The sequence below is a fragment of the Belonocnema kinseyi genome, chromosome 5, assembly GCF_010883055.1.
Source record: "Belonocnema kinseyi isolate 2016_QV_RU_SX_M_011 chromosome 5, B_treatae_v1, whole genome shotgun sequence".
NCBI lineage: Eukaryota > Metazoa > Arthropoda > Insecta > Hymenoptera > Cynipidae > Belonocnema > Belonocnema kinseyi.
Genome location: NC_046661.1, coordinates 647320 through 667007, shown reverse-complemented (window position 1 = coordinate 667007; position 19688 = coordinate 647320). Strand labels below are relative to the sequence as shown.

At 31.9% G+C, this 19688-nt stretch overlaps 1 protein-coding gene across 1 annotated transcript in view; it reads left to right on the top strand.

The window, feature by feature from the left end:
* The window catches only part of LOC117172823 (head-specific guanylate cyclase), a 373978-nt gene that overhangs the window by 240915 nt on the left and 113375 nt on the right, over positions 1-19688 (top strand). Inside the window, exons 4-5 of the mRNA XM_033361067.1 lie at positions 12382-12727; positions 14501-14870. Of these exons, the coding sequence (XP_033216958.1) occupies positions 12382-12727; positions 14501-14870 (716 nt within the window). The remainder of the gene's footprint in view (positions 1-12381; positions 12728-14500; positions 14871-19688) is intronic.

The window sequence follows — 19688 nt, the reverse complement described above, 5'->3', positions numbered from 1 at the left end:
ACATTAAATGCAGGGCTTCTTTCCACGACAGCTGATATTACGCCTATGCAGGCACCAAAGAGATATTCAGCGACAACTCATGATAAAATTGAGTTGAGTTTTCCGTTAGCTTTTTCGATGTACAAAAGATGCATGGTTGGCGTCGGCTTGCAAGACTTCAGATGCAAAAAGGGAAGGCCTAGTATACATTCGGAAAAATCGACTTGGTCTGTTTTCATTTGTCTTTTGCAATCGTTGCTCACAAATGCAACTGTACTTCGGAGCTTGTTTCAGAAAGTAGGAGCTAAAGAAATGAAAACAACCCAGTGGGCACAACATGCTAGAACGTAATTAGAACATCCTAAAACGTTTCTTGGACATACAAGTCAAAAGACGTCCTTTGAACGTTTTGAAAATTGTCCTAAGTCAGACCGAATAATGTTCTACAAAACGTTTTATGTTCGATATACGTCTTTAAAACGTCTCTGGAACATCGTTTGTTTATGGTACGTTATATGGACTGACTTAGGACATTTTTAAGCCGTTCTAAAGATGTTCTTTAACGCTTGTGCCCACTGTGAAGAGATTTATGCATAAGAGTAACTGGAAAATACTTTCAAAAATCGAACCTGAGTGTCACTAGTTATGTTGCATCACATAAATATATATCAAAACAAAGAAATACTTGCTCTCATCCGAAATGCAAATTGAGAACAACACGTTTTTGTTTGCACTGTGCGAAGCATTACTGTGTCAAATTCTTTTCCAAATTAAATATAAGAAATTCTGTATAAAAATTAGCTACTGAAGCTTGCTAATAATACAAAATAATAGAAAAGGAAAAACAAAACAATAACAAACTCATATCTTCACGCAGTTATGAGTTGAGCACCGTGTCGATCGGCTACGGCAGACAGACGATACGTCTTTCTGTATTTTAAAAATTTGATCCCTGATTAGTTATGTTCAAAGAAAAAATCTGTGCATGCAATTATCTATTCGAATTCGATCAAACTAAGACTTTAATCTGCCATATTGGCTCCGCCATCTCGAATTTTGCAAATCTGACTTCATTTTTGTTATCAGCAACACCGAGAAACTTTACATATAATATTTGGTCCAAATTGGTCAAATTTTAAAAACTTCAACCGTAATCTTTTTCCCGCCTTCTTGAATTTTGCAGATTTGGTCCAAATTGGTTGATTTTTTGAAAATCGCCATTTTGACCTGGTACCATATTGAATAGCCGCCATATTGAATTTAAAATCACTATAAGTCCTATCTTTTAGATAAACACAATACGCCACTAGATCTAGAGAATGAGCAATCTACGTTGATAACTTCTTGTTGAACTCTTCAAAAATTTTAAAGAAAAAGTTTTGTAATTGGCAGTTTTTTTCGCTTTTAACAGCCATTCAAAGAAAATGGCGCCAGATAGGGCACTAATCTAAGGTCACATTCGGAAACAGCATAGAAAATACTACAGGGTATAAAGTTTTGTCAGTATTGAACAACTTTTTCCTAAATAACACAGCAGTTGAAAATTGGAGCAATTCATGCCATTTTGTTAGTTTAAGGGTTAATAAAAACCATTTCTGCAAAACATCTTTTATAATAATTAGGTTCTTGATGTAATGCTTCAATATTGTCCCAATCGATAAAGTTACTTCTACCATTGTGAGATTTAATTAAGTATTTACTAATGACTCTATGGTATTTTGGGTTCAAATTTATACCGTTGACATGTACTTTTTTTAATTCCTAATGGTCGTTTGCTTTATCCAACTCATGCTTTACTACATTGGCATCTTATTCTATATGCTGCGTTACATTGTTCTAGAATTTCTAAACGGTATTTACTAAGAGTGATATTCGTCATTTTAAGTGATGGGTGGCGCCCTAAGTGGCCAGAAGAACAGAATCAAATCTAGTTTCGGATATTCTAACATTTGTGGATGATGGATGTCGGAGACTCGAAGAGGGTGAAAACATTGCTAATTCAGATCATATTTAATATTGTGGAATTATTGCAAAAACTGAAAATAGGTGATACATAATGTTTCTTTATGTAAAAACCAAAGATTTGCACAGGAGTCTTCCTCATGATGTGAAAGTTGTTATAGCTGAAGAAAAACTAAAAATGGTGATAGTTCGAAAATTCATGGCAATGTTTGTTTTTTCATGTTGATACTCTTAATCCACTGCATACAAATATTTTGTATATTAGGTAATTTGTGTAAAATAACAACAGTGTCCGATTATTTGCTTTTACAGTCAACTACGCTATACTTTTATAATCTTTTTCTTCAATATTTCACATCCATTTTACCACCATTTTTCTCAAAATAAACAACTAATTAATTCTGCAATGTTTTAAATCCGTTGTTTTGATACTGCATTTGATTCTGTTGTTCTGGTCACAAAGGGCGCAACCCATCGCTTAACATGATGAATATTTGTCAAGTTCAGAGTCAAAGCAGAATACTGTTTTCATTTTGTAATCATTTAATAAACATTAAATACTGTCTGAGATGTCTCTACTGATGTTCATAGAAATAATTCACACATATGTTGTATCTGCTATTATCTATTGCTATTTCCATTAGTTTCAGTTCTACAATGCCTTGCCATATTATTAGGGCCAAAGCTAAAAAATGACAATTTTCACATTATTTTTGTCATTTATTGTAAGTACTTTGAGCGTTCTTGTATTTTTAAACTCATATATCGCAAGAATCGCTAGATTCACCAGATTTTCCAGTCGAATTACAGTACAAGTCCGATAACTTTTCAACTTCGGGGCTGTAGAGGCGGAAAATTCCAGGAAATGCGGACTTATCGGTAGAAAAATGTCACCGTTCTCGACTGACCGGGAAAATCTCAAGATATGAGTCCCATCTAGAACGTATGGAACTTCATGAAACAAAAATCATTAAGCACGATCCTACGATCAAATAAAAGCTAATTCGGATACTCAGTCACATTTGGAAACATTGCCGAAATATAAAGAGAAAAGTTGAAAACTGTTTAAGTAGTATTCCTCGTCGTAATAAAGATATATTATCTGCTAAAGGTTGCTATACGCAATATATTATGCATGATAAATTTTATTCAAAAAATAATTATCTACATTGAACTCAAGCATTTTTACAATAAAAAACGACTTTCAAATAGAATCATAATTCCGTAGGATCGTGCTAACTGACTTTTGTTTCACGAAGTTCCAAATGTTCTAGATGGGATTCATATATTGAGATTTTTCCGGTCAGTCAAGAATGGTGACTTTTTTTTACCCAAAAATGTGCTAATTCGTCTGTCGTATCTGGCAGAAAAAGCGAACTAGGTGTTTAAAAATATAAGAACGCTCAAAGTACATATTTAAAGTGTGATACGATTCGCTTTAAATTGCGTAATTCGAAAAACTTTTCATCACAAAATTTTACATTCTAGATTTTTGTTTTCAATCCTTAATTTTTAATTTAAACAATTGCGAAATGCAGACTTAAAAACATGAACAATGAGAAATAAGGTACGTTTAAAAGTTGAGACTTTTGGATAAAAAATTTATCATTTAACATTTATTATTTATTATAATGTTTAGAAGTTGTGGCTAAATTTAAAAAATAATTTGAAGTTCGTACATTTTTTAAATAAATCCTGATTTCTCAAAATTTATAAATAAAATTTTGAACCTTTTCAAGCATGTTTTAACTATTTGAAATAAAAATAATTCAAATTCTAATTTAAGAAGTGTTCAGTTAAAAAAATTTAATTTTTTAATCTTGAATGTTTTCAGCTTCAAATTGCTTAAAATAATAAAATTAAGAAAGTTTTTAATTTCATTGACTGATTCTTCAATTTAGAGCATTAAAAATAATAAATACGTGGATTTTATACGTGTAAAATATTGAGCATTGAAATACAAAATTTTTTTATTAAAAAACTTTTAAACTTCAATTTAAAAAGTTTAGGGTTTAAGAATTTCACTCTAAGTACTTTAGTTTGTAGTTTATTTTTCAGTGCTTCAAATAGAAAAATGTTTAGCCTTAGTATTCGAACTTTTTAATTTTGTTGACCGTGAGAAACGTGTTTGAACCGAGAAAAAACCGGGAATTGTTCTCTTTGATTAAAATGGCTAACCTGATATATGAACGTACCTACTTAAAAATCAGTAATTCTATCAAGTTTCATCTGTAAACACAAATATTTTCACGTTCATTAAGTCATTATAAAACCAAAATGGCAAAAATACAACATTTTTTCAAGACGAAAACCCGGCAGAAATTATTCATACGGCCCTCATTGTTTATGGTTCGACGAGTCTCGAGATAGTACGAAGGAGATAAAGGGTACCCCAGAAACGGCTTCTATAGCGGGACTGAAATATATATTATTTTACTGGCTTAACATTGATCTTTTGTTGATTGAGGATTCTACTATTTTTTAGGATGTTTTAATTAATTTGAATGTTTTTGATTTAAAATAAAATAATTTTTGGAAACAAATATCAACTATACCCCGAGAAAAAAGTACTCTTGAATAAAAAGTGCCGGCGCTTTTGAATTCGGCATTATTCATACAATAGTTTATGACAATAGTTCAATAAATTTTGCTTCAAGTGAAATAATTCAAGTTGTTAAATAAAAAATACTGTACTAATATCGCTAAAAAAAGTATAATATCGTTCCAAAATAGGAAGCATAGGGTTTGTCTATCGAAAATTAATATAGTGGTTTTCAGTCGGCATAAGTAATATTTTTGTTTGAACAAATGGAAAGGATTTTGCATAAACTCTCATAAAAATAGCGAGAATTTAAAATTAACTATATCAAAGTTGACAAGCGAAGTTAAAACGATAGTAATACATTTTATTCGAAAGAGTGAAAACATCTTTTGAAGTAGCCATACAAAGCATATAAGAATCTCAAACGACTACATGAAAAATAACTCAATCCGTCAAAAGATTGAGCCTTCAGAACGAGGGACTAAATACACAAATTAAATTCAATTATATGGAAAATTAAGAATATTGATTTCATAGTCTGCTATGCGCCTCAACTTTCTCTTAACTTAATATTGACAATTATAATTTCTAAAATACGTTTTCGAAATTATGATATTCACTATTTTTCTTATTCAAATTATTTTTCGAAAACTAAGCAAAAAGAATATAATTTTTTTAATGGTGTTAATTCTTGAAATGGAGATTATATAAACGAAGGTTCTAGTAGTGGCCAAGCGATGTTAGTGCGTTATGATATCATAAAAAGCTCCGGAACCTGCTTGTACGTTATCATATTGCGCTTAATTTCAATACAGAGGTTTTGCGATATCATTGTGCAATATCTTTTTCTCCGTGTACTTTGTCCTTTTCTTGTTTTAAATACTCGAATGTTAATATTAAACTTCGCAACTTTAATACGGATAACTGTAATGAAACCTCGGCCTTACCCATTTTGGAACGATATTATACTAAATTCTAATTTTTTTTTCATTTATTTTAATAAAAGGTCTTTCAGTGTATATATTGAAAGATGTACGATGATATGAAACTAAAGTAAATACAGTAAAGAAAAATAAATGTAGATTTATTTCAAGATTTGTTTTTATTCAAAACGGTAAAAATAGTTTTCAATCAACAAAGTATCTTTATAATTTATAGAAAAAAATTATATCAGAGAAACGAAGATACTTTCGATTTGATAGTATATACTATAGCCACAAATAATGGCACTTTGGAGTACGGTTAAAAACATACAATATCAGATCTACAGCATCTGTGATAAAAACGAAGAAAAATGAATTCCGAGTTATCTGCATATTCTACTATCAGATTAAGATATGCATTTCTTTCTAAGGTGAAAATTTTTGATGACAAGAAAAATCTTGTTGTTTGAAACAAATGTATATGTTTTACAAAATTAGTTGGAAATCTGTAGAAAAAACATTAAAACATGTTTCTAGCCCACGTGATAGATGTATTGAAATTTAAATTTAGCAATTTGTCAGAGGTCAACCGAAAAATCTCAAAAAATGAAATTCCCAAAATTTTGAAATTGTCAAAATATAAAAATTTCGAATGGAAAAATTCCTGAATAATTGAATTTTTGAAAGTTGTTAATATGACCATATTCAAAAAATCCCGAAGAAGAAAATTTCCCACAGGAAATTGCCTTATAATAAAATATCCAATCCAGAAAATTTCAGTATTTAAACAATTAAAAAAATTATTTTTGATTAATATTATTTATTTATTTTAAGTGAAATAAACAAATATTTTTTTAATATTTAAAAATGTATAAAATAATTTTTTGAATTAAAAATTTTTACAATTATTGTTATTTGAAATTCAAGAAATAATTTTCATATACTTTAAACATTGATAAAAATTTCTTTCTTTGTAATTTCATAATTCGGAAATTTTTGTCGGCGATTTTATTATTCTAGAATTTTACAGTGACGAAAATTTAAATTTGAGGAATTATAATAATTATTCATTTGTCTCATTTGTTAGTATAAATTAAATTATTAAACATATAAAATTATTTGTAAAAAATGCAAAAATTGACAATAAAGGGTTTTTCAATAGGCACGCTACAAAAGTAGACCGATAGTGACAGCAAACGACGCAATTTTTTTCCCGCTCTTTTGACATTTCTCTTCAGTAAAGTTTGCCATTTCATCATGGAAAGATCTACGATGCAACAACGAGTCGAAATTATTAAAATTTACTACCGAAATTCGGATTCAGTGGCCTCAACTTTAAGAGCACTACGTCCAATTTATAGTCGTCATAATCGTCCTGCCAGATCAACAATTGAGCGTCTAGTGTAAACATTTGAATCCACGGGTACAATGCAAAATGTTCCCGTGCCAGTGAGACGAAGAAGTTCCCGTAGTGTCGAGAATATTGCTGCCGCTAGCGCATGAATTGAGGAAGACCCATATCAGTCTCTCAAACGTCGTTCTCAAACGTTGGACTTATTTGTGACGTCGTTGTGGCGTATTATGCGAAAAGATCTTGGCCTGCATCCTTACAAGTTCAAATTCACGCAAGAACTGAAGCCGCTTGACCACCAGAAGCGACGTATGTTCGTGCATTGGGCTGAGCAACAACTTGAAAATGATCCGGATTTTTATCAAAAAATCATCTTCAGCGATGAGGCTCATTTCTGGCTGAATGGCTTCGTCAATAAGCAAAATATGCATTATTGGTCAGACAGCAATCCACACGAACTCCATGAATCCCCGAATTGGATGATATGGACTTGGAAAATATGTGGTTTCAACAGGATGGCGCCATAAGCCACACAGCAAATGTCACAATCGATTTATTGAAAACCAAGTTTGGTGAGCGTGATACCTCACGAAATGGCCCAGTCAATTGGCCGCCTCGGTCATGCGATGTGACGCCGTTAGACTATTTCCTGTGGGCCTACGTCAGGTCTATGGTCTATGCCAACAAGCCAGTGACGATTGATGAACTTCGTACGAATATCGAACGTGAAATTGCAGCAGTATCGGCCGAATTATGCTTGAAAGCCGTCGAAAATTCGGTTCAGCGTCTGGACTTCTGCAAGCGTGCCCGTGGTGGCCATGCAAAAGAAATCGAGTTCCATACATAATGACATCGAATGTACTTTCACATGAATAAAGAATTTCATTTATATCCAAAACCGTTTTTCTTTTATTTAAAAAAACTTTTGTAGCGCTCTTATTGAAAACCCCTTTACTTTAAAGAACTATACATATCTGTAATGCTTGGCAAATAATTATATCATAACCACAGTTTAAAAAAATGATTACGGTAAGAATTTTTAGTATCTATTATTAATCAGCAATTATCTTTGACAATTATTAATTTAGTAACAATTTGGTATGTAAATTATTGTTATCGCAAAATGAATTAGCATTTATTGATTCACTATTTACTGCTAATTTAAAAACAGAAAAGTTTTTTTGAATTACCGAGATGCTAGCTTTTAAAATGTCCATTTTTCGAGGAAAAATTTCAAATAACAAACGCCTTAAAAATTTGAAATGAATTTTTCGCAAATATTGATATAAATGTAAATCACTTAAGTTTATTTAAAGGTTTATTTATCGTTATTAACATATGTGAAGGTGATAATCGTCGGAAAATGAGTTGAAACGTGATGTTTTCGGACAACTAACGCAGTAAATTAAGATAAATTACGATTATACAGATACATAGAGCGCTTGGAAAGTTTTGTCCAATGCTGTTTCTAAAAATAATCCTCCAAAAATTCTTCTCATTCCCGCAAGGGAGTCAAAAACGATAGCTAACTCGTCTGCGTACGCAAGAAGCAAAATTTTAATTACGTGATCTAACGATACACCTCTGATACCTTTAGCAAGCAAAAATTCCTCCAAATCCGCGATTAACAAGGTAAAAATCGTAGGAATAAGGACTTTTCCCTGCATAACTCCCTTCGTAATGTTGACCGCTTGGGATACACCTTCATTCCACTTAAATGCTACATCAGCAGCAGTTTGCGACCAATATTTTGGAACTTTCTCTTCATCTATTATTTTGTTAAATAAAGAATTTAGATAGCGTGTGGGATTCCATGGTAAATTAAAAAAATCGTAACCAATACCATGTGGCTCAGGAGCCTTATCACACTTGCATTTCTATAAACTTGAAATAGTTTCATCCAAAGTAATATACGAGTCAAGATAGGGATTTCGTGAATCATTATTCGATAATACTTAGTTTCTAGATCTATACAATCCTTAATTGATAATTTTGGTTCAAAACTATTAACATCGCATATTCTTTAAAAACTTAGAAAGTATCAATTACTTGTGCACCCCAGACATTAATCCAAGTTAAATCAATAATCGATGAGCTTTTTCCCATAAAAAAAGATCAATTGAGCTCGACAATCACCCCTAGTTCTTCCATTCAAAACAAACAAATCATTTTTTTCAAAGCATTCAACCATCAACTTGCCTCTTTTATCTTGTTTATGGTCCAGGCTCGATTTAACGATAAATAATCTCATATTATTACTTAAAGTTTCTTCCCCTAATTGATTTGAATCTCCAACTTTAGAATTAAAGTCCCCTCCTATTATTACAGGCCAATTTGGATATTTTAAGGAAATATCATAAATCACTTCATCCGTATTATTTAAAATGTTTTCAATATTAGAGCCTGAATTCGAGTATATTGATTCCAATATGATATTGAAAGAAGATTTATTTTGAATCTTGACAAAAATATTTTCATCAGCCACACATATAGCTTCTGTTTTGAAATTACCCGTGTTTGTAATGATGAGCAGACCTCCCTTTGCCCTTCCCATTGTTGATTCCTTCATAACCACACTATACATCACTTGATAGTCCGAGTTTCGATGAGGTTAGATCATTTTGAAGGCGCAGTAAGCCACGTCTCACTAACACATATAAATATACTCAGTAGTAGGATGATTATAGATATCATCCAAATGCTTTAATCTGGTATTCCAGAAAACAACCCTTGTTGATGCTTTTGATAGAGCATCTCTCATGCTCTCGGAACCATCTTGGTCTCTCCTTCTTTTGGGACTTCTTAAAAAAAATTCTTAACTGTTTTATCCCTGTGATTGTGTTTGGGTTACTTATTGTTATCAACATTAGGTACTATGATTTTATAGGAGCGACCCGTTTTCCTGCTAGCTGTAGAGCTTGTCGAATCCATTGACTCACCACCATCAAATTGATATCCATCACCACCTTCAGAGACCTCAGATTTTTTGCATGTTAAACAATTTTGTGTTTGCATTTCGAGTTGGTAAACGTAATTAAAATTAGCCTGGAACCCTGATTCTTTCCAATCCCAATGACCTTATTAATACAATTATTTTTTATATCCATATTAGCTTTCTTAAAAAAAATATTAACTGAATCGAAGAAACGGTTTTTGTTGGATGATCCTTCACGTTATAGAGTAAGATGTTCCTGGCTCTCTCTCTACTTTCTATAAACCCAATTTCTTCCCTCTACAATGCTCACTTTATTTTCTAAAATTACATTCTTTTCTTCTAGGATAATACATTTAAGTTTATAAATCTGGAGTGTTCGCTAAAATTACTCATTTATTACACGAAAATCATTTTATTTGTGATAGTTGCCGTAAGAAATTTTCCCACGAAAAAACTACTTCGGATACATCTTGGGATCACGATTTCAACCTCAACGAAATTCACGAAGATGAATTTTCAATAACAAATTGATATGGATATGCTGCACAACTTTTCTTGAAAATCCTGTTCATGAAAATAACGAAATAATAATATATTTGAAGGAAAATTTCGAAAAATCGGAATTAAGCAAAAAAGACAAATTACAATTTCAATCATTTTCCCGAGCTGCTGGACAATGATAACGCTAAACTTGTGTTTAGTGGTGGGAATATAAAACAATTAGCTACGTCTAATTCTCTACTATTTCCAACTATCAAGCATTGGATAGTCCAGTCGATTTGTAACATTGCATCTAAAGCGTGTAATTTTAATGAATTTCTTAACTGTCCCGATTATGAGAACCTTACATTTCTTCTAAAAAGAGTCTACATTGAACATTTTGCTGAGTATATCAAAATAAAACAATGGTTGAACGCGGATCCAAAAAATTTTAAAACTCCTGTAGCCCCAGTAAATGAATTTATTAACAGCTTAAGCAAATATATAAAACGACTTCTGCGACATTATTTTGTTGCGAAGCAATAAAATATGTATATCAATAGCGTGAAGTTTAATTTATTAGTGGGTCGAATTCTTGTTAACTAGATTTTGCTGAAAACCATACGATTAATTTAAAAGATATTTCTCAAGGTAAGCATTAGTTAAAAACACAAGTGACTGTTCATTCTTTTGTTACATACTACAGAACACCTAAAGGTGAATTAAAACACGCAGGTTACGCTATAATGTTAGATATAAAAGAACACAATACGAAATGCGTGCATCTCTTTTTACGAGAAAAAGCAGGAATTACTGTGAACTTTGTTATATATAATTCAGAGGGTTGAGCGGCACAGTACAAAAATCGAAAGAACTTTGCTAACTTAACACTCCACAAGCATGATTTTGGATGTAAAGCGGAATAGAACTTTCATCCAACTGCACAGGTCGAAGTTCCTTGTGATGGCATTAGTGGCATTCTCAAAAAGAAGGCTGCTAAAACAACCCTTAGCGTCCGTACGACAATCAGTTCACAAATATTATAGAAATTTTCGACTGTGCTAAAGGGTTTTTCAAAGACGTTTATGCCGAATTCTGCAATAACGACGCATACAAAGCAGAAGAAGCACTTTTAAGAGAATGATTGAACAATTGTATTAAAATTGATGGTACACAGCAAATACACCCCGTGATTTCTATTTCTAAGACCAAAATGATGACAAAGCATTTTTCTTATTCTAAGCACTTTAATATAGTACCCGCATTTAAAAACCGGCGTAAAGTACGTAAAGCGTACAAGTTTCGTCGCACTAAATAGTGGGTTGTTTTCTTCCACATTAACTTTTGTATTATGTCGCTGTAGAAAATTACGTTTTATTTATTTTCACAACCACTGGCAGTAAAAAGATGAAACTTTCTAGAATTGTGAAACAAATGTATAGTTTGTTACGAAAAAAAATTAAATGGACGGAAACGTATTTTCAGAAATGCGATTTTAGTTTTCTGATTTTCAAAAAAAAGTGTAAAAATTTTTTTGTTTCAAGACATATTCCATGAAAGTAATTCTAGTTATCACTTGACACGGACTCCACCAGCTAAAGGGATAAGACATGCGACTTGTAAGCGAGCGGTGCATGCGTCCGATTCTCGATGATTGTGTATATTTTTAATAAACTGTTTTTCTCTTTAGTTACAAATAATGAGTCTTCTCTAACCAAAGTCGACAATTAGTTAATTTTAGAATAATGTATAGAGTATAATCAAGAGTCCAATCTCAATAAAAATACGAGATAAAGGAGGTGTGTTTGTCAGAGGTGTTAAGAAAGGTGTAACATCTTTTCGAATTAACAACCATAGCATCGTACTTTAGCATTTAAATCATAATGCTATAGATTTACAGGACATACCGTTTGCTCCAAATTTAACATGCAGTTGACTCTATAATATTTTACTGTTATGTTTATGACATCTTCAATCGAGGCTAATCATTTTTTTTATAATTGAATAATATTTTATTTAAAATAGCACAATAAGAAACAATAGCAAATTCTTCTGAATTTATAGTATATGCATTTGACCGAGCGTGAAAGCACCATTTGATCGTTCAAACCAATATTTCATTGATTCAAAAGTATTTTTTCAGTGTAATAAAATAAAAAACGGCCATTTCATCTGCAGCAACCTAATACATCACAATCTTTCTTTTCAGATATTGATGCAAACGTTTTTCTCGAACACATTGGACAAGAAATTATTACAACAGCTTGTGTGGGTTTGTTGGAACGAGCCTTTATGTGTTTAGGTAACGATCTTACGGCTTTCTTAACGACTCTTGACGGAGTCAACGATGTTGTGCAGCATCAATCAGGCTTAGCATCTGAAGCCGAATTCGTCTGCATTGCAACCTCAGGAGCACTAGAACTTCACTTCACTACCGATCACCCGTCCATTGCCTATCTTCTGGTCGGTAGTCTTAAAGGCATTGCCAGAAAATTTTATAATGATAAAGCTGACGTTTATATATTACCGGACCCTTACAACACCAAATTTTTTAGGTAAGCATAAGGCCATCTACTATTTAGTATTTACTATACACATTGCACACTAGTGTGATCCAAAAAACGCTTTACGAGCTACAAGGCAAGACACCCCCCTGGAATTTTTCATTTTCGGAGAAAGAAAATCCGTAATATTTTTTCGAAATTCGAATATCAACACGTGCTACTGGGCACTTCAAAATTCCATTTACTTAACATATAGAAATTTGGAATTTTCGAAACATTGAGCTGATGTTCCAGGGTTTCATCATAACGTCCCAAGTTCTTTAGGAATTTAAGAGGAGTCTACAAAATAAAACCATACTAATAACTTTTATTTTCAACCAAATATGACCGTAGTCTTTTTTATTAAAATAATTCCTAATGGTCAATTTGAATATGTACAATTATGTTTCTGACTGTATAGTGTATAAAAAGAATAAATTAACCGCTTTTAAATTGTTTAAACAAATCTAAATTGTTTATATAATTACTTTTCCAAAAATACATTAAAAATCGCAATTAATTTTACCTCTTATATTATATTTCGGTTTTTTAGTTATCGAAAAATAACTGCTTGGGAAAATAAAAATTGCTTAAAGAAGTTGCAATTTGTTAAACATTAGAAGAAATGTATCAAAATTCTGCAACTATTCAACAAAAAGTAGCATAGGATACTAATTTGAAAAAACTGGAGATTTCTGGATCAATTTTTAGAAATTTTAAAAAGAAAAAATAATTAATTGTTTAAATAATTACATAATGGTTTTAGAAAATTTCACTGCTCAAAACAATGACAAAATATTACATTTCAATCAGAAAATACGATTATTTTTTACATTTTTGGGAAACAAATAATTGTTGAAATAATTCAAATTTGTTTGAAAAATTAAAAAAATTTTAAACTGTTATGGTAAATATTCAAATTGTCCGTTAGTAATTATTTGCATGGAAAAGACGACGGAAATGACTAAAAAGCAACAAAAACGTTATCTGGGAGGGTGGTGATGGGTTGGAAATAATAATTGGGGGTTAGATTCGATGATTCAATTAGCATTCTAGTTGGATTCAAACATCGGTCTGATTCCAAATTTTGTTTTTTTTTGTCGACAATTTTCAGTAAAAATCAAACTTGATCCAGGAGCAATCACACTTTCGACGAAATATTATATTCACAATACTCACAATATCCTAAAACCGACTTCTTGTCAGGACGTACTGTAGTTTTCCTTTACATACGGTCGGGTGTCTGAAGAAAAGTGACTCTCTTCTGGCCCAGCTCTTACTCGAGATTTCGGTGAAGCTATTGCGCATGGCCCAAACGGAGGTCTTAAAACCCCATGTCCGACACTCGAGCCACGGGACAGTCAGAGACCTGACGCATCGTCAAAATTCAAAAACTTTTGAATTTTTAAGGACCTCAAAATGAGTACTCTCATCTTGAAGTCTACGGGTATGTTCGTACATAAATTATTGAATTCCCTCAAGTCTTAGTCAAATTCCTGTCGCAGTCTTAATATTCGAATTTCTAACAAAAATACGGATCTTGTACACAGTTTACAGCTACAACTAACTGCAGTAACGATCCAATATTTGAAAACCTTCAGTTAATCTGCAGTGAACAAGAACGAATAAGATAAACTTGTTAAGGTACTGCGATATACGTATCTATAAATCCAATAAACAAAAAAACACTCTAGTATTTACGAAGTATTTACTAAGTAAATACTTGAGAATTCAAGAATCATATCTTAATTGTTTTCTCACATCTAAAATAAATATTAATTGCAGATATCGCATAACACCAGAACGCTACAGCGAGAATTTAGACGTGGATGACGATTTGGATGTTGTATCGCCCTATTTCCGTCCACTCTCGAACGAAGCGACGGATTTACGGATGGATGTTGCAGTTTTTTGTAAGGCTTTTCCATGGCACTTCGTTGTAGATCGACAACTCGAACTGGTTCAACTTGGTGTTGGATTCATGCGAATTTTCGGACACCATCTCAATAGACTTGGCAAGGAAATATCAAATTTTTTTGCCTTCACGAGACCCAGAGGTGTTACACTTACCTTTCACGAAATCCTCAAAAGGGCTAACACACCCTTCGTACTCGCACTGCAGAAGCCAACAAAAGCTGAGAAGTTCCAAGCAGAGGTTCGTGTATATTAAATTACTTCTCCTTTATTCATTATCTATTATATCCCTTCAGTCAGTCTTCAACCAAAAATTGTTATTACTATCCGCCTTACTTTTTAAATCCTCTGATTTATCCTCCTGATATATGCTCCCATGTTTCCTGTTCCTATTTACAGTTCGGTACTTTCTGTTCTCGGTTTCTCAATTTATCTCTTTTTTTCAATCGTTTCCTAATATAAATCATTTGATTCTCGTCCATTTCCACTCTTACCATTCTATTTATAAATCCTTTATACCACTTTTCTCGATTTGACTTATGAATCATTCTTTATTTCTTTGTGAATTGTATTTCCCTATCTATATTCTCTATTTTTTCTTCTGGCCATGGCTATATCATTCCTAACACCTCTCATTTCTTTAAATTTCTGATAAATACCGTATTCTTTCCTTCCAAACCTGCTACATTCCAGTAGTATATTCCCCATTCTTCCCTTTTTTCATTCGTCGTCTCTTTTTGCTTTTTACTATTTCTTATTTTCGTCTCATCCGTTCCTATCTCTCCTAGTTTCTTACCACCTTACTTATTACTAACTCTTCATTTCCTTTATCCAAATCCTAACTTACAATTTCTAAATGTATTCTCTCATACTTAAGGGAATTTATTAGAGTTGGAAAATGGGATTCCATTTTACAGGAGCAATTTTGAATTTTATTTTTTGCATACGGCATCTAAATATTATCCTATTTTTCTGAACAGCTGCGGTTTTAAACAAAAATATTTATATTTTGTTTAATAATCGAAAACAGAGAGAAAAATAGAAAAAAATTGTAGTGAAACTGAGTGTCAGCTGTGTGTGTATTTTCGTAAAACTCTCATCGACCCTCGTGAAACTCACGATGCAGGCACCCTGTGGCCCATCGTATTTGAAGCACCTTAAATGTTTTGGAGGAATCCAAGTTTGAAAAAATCGCTACTTTAAATTTACCGATGCGAATTTTTTAAAAAATTGCTCACTGTTAATTTTTTATGAAAATAGTGATTGCAAATCTTTCTCACAACAACTTGAAGCAGTTATAGTGAAAAAATTCTTTTCCTCTAGCACCTCCATAACGAAATTTAAATATTTCCTTTATGCCATAATTTTGGGCTTTTTTGGGCACCGATGCCGATTTTTGGGCTCCCGATCCTAAACGTCATAACACGTACGAAACTGTTCTCGCTCAACTTATAACTTTTGCGTGTACATGGCTTCCCGTATATTCGCCTATAGCAGTGAAGCGTGTCGTGTCTCGTTTCGACTGAGTTGCCACGAGCCGAGTCTCTCCGAGCTGTCGCGAGTTTATCCGACCGCTCCCTTCTGTTTACGTGCCTTCTTAAATCGGAATATGACGCGAAAACTCAGCTCTTTCCATCTCGCGATTGACATTTCCGTTTTCCGGGCACAGTAAATTTATAAATATAATATGCGGCAAACTCGTTAGGGCGCCAGTTAAAACGAAGATTCTAATTACTTCATTTTGTTAAAATTTTCTTTAATTAAAATTGTTTTCCCCTGGACTTTTAATTTATTTTATTTCAGTGCCAGGCAGGTCTCGACTTCCCGCCATGAGAAAAATTGCTCACTAAACAAAAATTATACCTAGAAAAAAAAAAGTAACACCAAAAACAAAACAAAAACGTTTAAATTTCTCCCTAGGCTAGACTGTTCCGGCAGAGCGTCGCGGGTAACTGTAAATGTTACCTAAAAGACACCTGAGAGGTCACTAAAATAAAACGAAACAGTGTATGTACTTTACGAATATATAATAAGGGCATTTGAATAAGTAAATAAAAGAATATTAATCATATGTACATATAAGTAGCGGCAAAAAGGAACCTCCCCAGAACTCCACATTTTACATTTCTGGAATTACCCAAGAGAATTAGTAAAACCGTCACTGTTATCGCGCCTGATTGGCAATTTAACACAGACACACAAAATATAAGCTCGTTCACCTAGTTTAAGAGATATAAGCCCTGGTGGACCGTAGGAACCGAATGGAGCCTCTACAAAGTACCCGTAAAGACCCCATTGGGTTCCTATTCGGTTCCTTTTTAAAAAACTCGAAAAACAGCAAAATCAACTTTTAAATTGTTGAAATTCGGATTCTACATTAAAATTCCCTATAGAAGGTCACGGAATATTTGTAATAGTTTTTTTTTGCAACGGTAAAAAGTTTTAACAAATATAAGACGTATAACGCCTGTTGAGTGCTACATTCGGTTCCTTCGGTCTGCCAGGGCTAGGATAAATGCTATTTCCGCCCTAGAGCGATAAACAATTAAATTTCTCCGCGCCTGCGGAATTTAATGGGAGAATCTAAAATAAAACACTTTCAAACGTAATAAAACAAATAAAATATACAAACTAGTATGCTAGGAAAACACAGGTTTCATATGAGGCTCAACCGAATACTGGCTACCGCTCGCTTCTCCCGGCGGCACGCAGGATGTCCAGATGTATCGTCTGCGCTGTCTCAGTTTCATGGCGAATTGAGGATAGTGGTGCTGCAGAAAATCTAAGGTCGTGAGATTTAAATCGCACTAGGTACAAGACAAAGATATTATAAACGTAGATTCGGTGCGGGCTTAGTTACCCGCCATAAATATAGACGGCGCGTCCGGCGAAAAAAGTCACTTCCCCTCTACCCACCGCTCCCCGTAGAAACCACCCTTCGATATTGTTTGCCAAGAGCCACTTGGAGCGCTGTAAGCAACTCTCGGCACACCTTCGTGGCGCACTGATAGTAAACTTAGCTTGGACAAGAACCATTTGGATTGAAAGTAAATTGCCAATTCAAACATTTTTACATTTATAACTTTGCAAAACTTGGTTGTTTTAATAAATACCACAAATATAAGTCGATGAGTAATTTATATTACGGTTTCATATATTTTCCACTAATTCCAAAATTCTTAATTATAATTTTGATTCTATATATTGTCTATATATAGTTCTTTAATATTATTTAGTTTTTATTTTTATTTTTGTGGTCTGCAATTTCTACGAACTTTTTTCTAACGTTTTTATAAAAATATAATTATAAATCCAAGTGATAGGAAAATTGTTCTTTCGATTTTTAGATGTTAAGACGACAGTTCCAAGCCACATTACGTTTCGCATTGGCAAACAAAATTAGACGAATAGAATTTCACTGGCACATTCATAAAAAATACAATATTCCATAAAATATATTATAAAATAAACTTTAAATCATTATAACTGATACAGCTGACTCGAAATATATATATATATATATATATATATATAATTCAAATTATTATTTAAGTTTTTCAGGAGTTTTAAATGCCTCAAAATCTTCAAGATTTTTTTACAATTTTATAAATCTTTTTAAATTTTTGAAATATTTTCGGCACTGTAAACTTCCCGAAATAACAAAGTGCTGAAACCTGAAAATCCCGAATTAAAAGATTCTGAAATAATGAAATTCTGGACAGTTTACAATATTATTGAATTTAAAAATTCCCGAATAATAAAACTCGAGGCCGAATGCTGTCTAATGATAAAATATACAAACTAGAAAATTCCCGAATTGCAGAAATTGAGAAAACAGTTATGTGGTCAATATTATTTATTTATTAAAAATACAATAATCAAATATTTTTATTATAGAAATTTTGTTTAATGTTTCATTTTTTTAAATTATTATTTTAATTTAAAATAACAATAATTGTATAAAAATGTGATACAAGCATAAATTTAAAACACGTGAGCTTCAAATGAAACAAACTTTGCAGGATTCAATGCAGGCTGATTTAACGCGACTTTTATTTTTATTATTTTAAATAATAATTTTATTTTTGCGAGCGTTTTCTGTAATGTGCAAAAATAAAATGGACATTTTCAAACAACTTTTTTTATCCAAAAATACATTTGTTCAATTATTGTTATTTTTAATTCAAAAAATAATTTTTAGAAACATTAAAAAAGTTTTTTCCTCGGTAAAAATATTTTATTATTCTACTAAAAAAAATTTTTAACTAGCTATTTTCTAATTGTTCAAATTAGAGAGTTGTCTAGCCCGAATATTGTATAATTCGGAAATTTTTTGTCGGCAATTCTTAAATTCGGTAAGATTGTAAATTGTCGAGAATTTTCCAATTCTGGACTTTTATATTTCGACAATGCATTGTTGAAATATAAAAGTCCCGAATTGGAAAATTAATGATAAAATTCCCACATCACTGTAAAAATTCCGAAATTATAACATTGCAACTGTAAAATTCGTACATTGAAAAATAACCAATAATAAAATTCACGAAATTATAAAAGTCCCGAAATATATAAGTCAAATTGGAAAATTCGCGAAAAATAAAATAAATAAAATTCCAGACTGTAAGATATTACCGAATTTTAAAAATCCCCAAAGAAAATGCCTGAATCATAAAATATCCGAACTAGAAAATTCCTGAATTTAAACAATTTAAAAAATTGTTTATTAAATATTATTTATTTATTGAAAATACAATAATCGAATATATATTTCTGTATAAAAAATTTGTTTGAAAATGTGCATAGTATTTGAAAAAAACATAAAAATATTTTGCAAAATCGAATTTTTTATTAATAAAAAAAATAATAATAAAAATAAATTTTGATATAAATCGTTGTTGTATTGAATCCTGCAAAGTTTGTTTCAAAAATGTTATTATGCAGGTACGAAGAAAATGTGGGCAGAACATTTTTTTCTTTCAAAGCACACGTGTTTTTTAATGTATTTTTTAATACAATTTTTATAAAATTATTATTCAGGTGCCGGAGATTTTATTTTTTG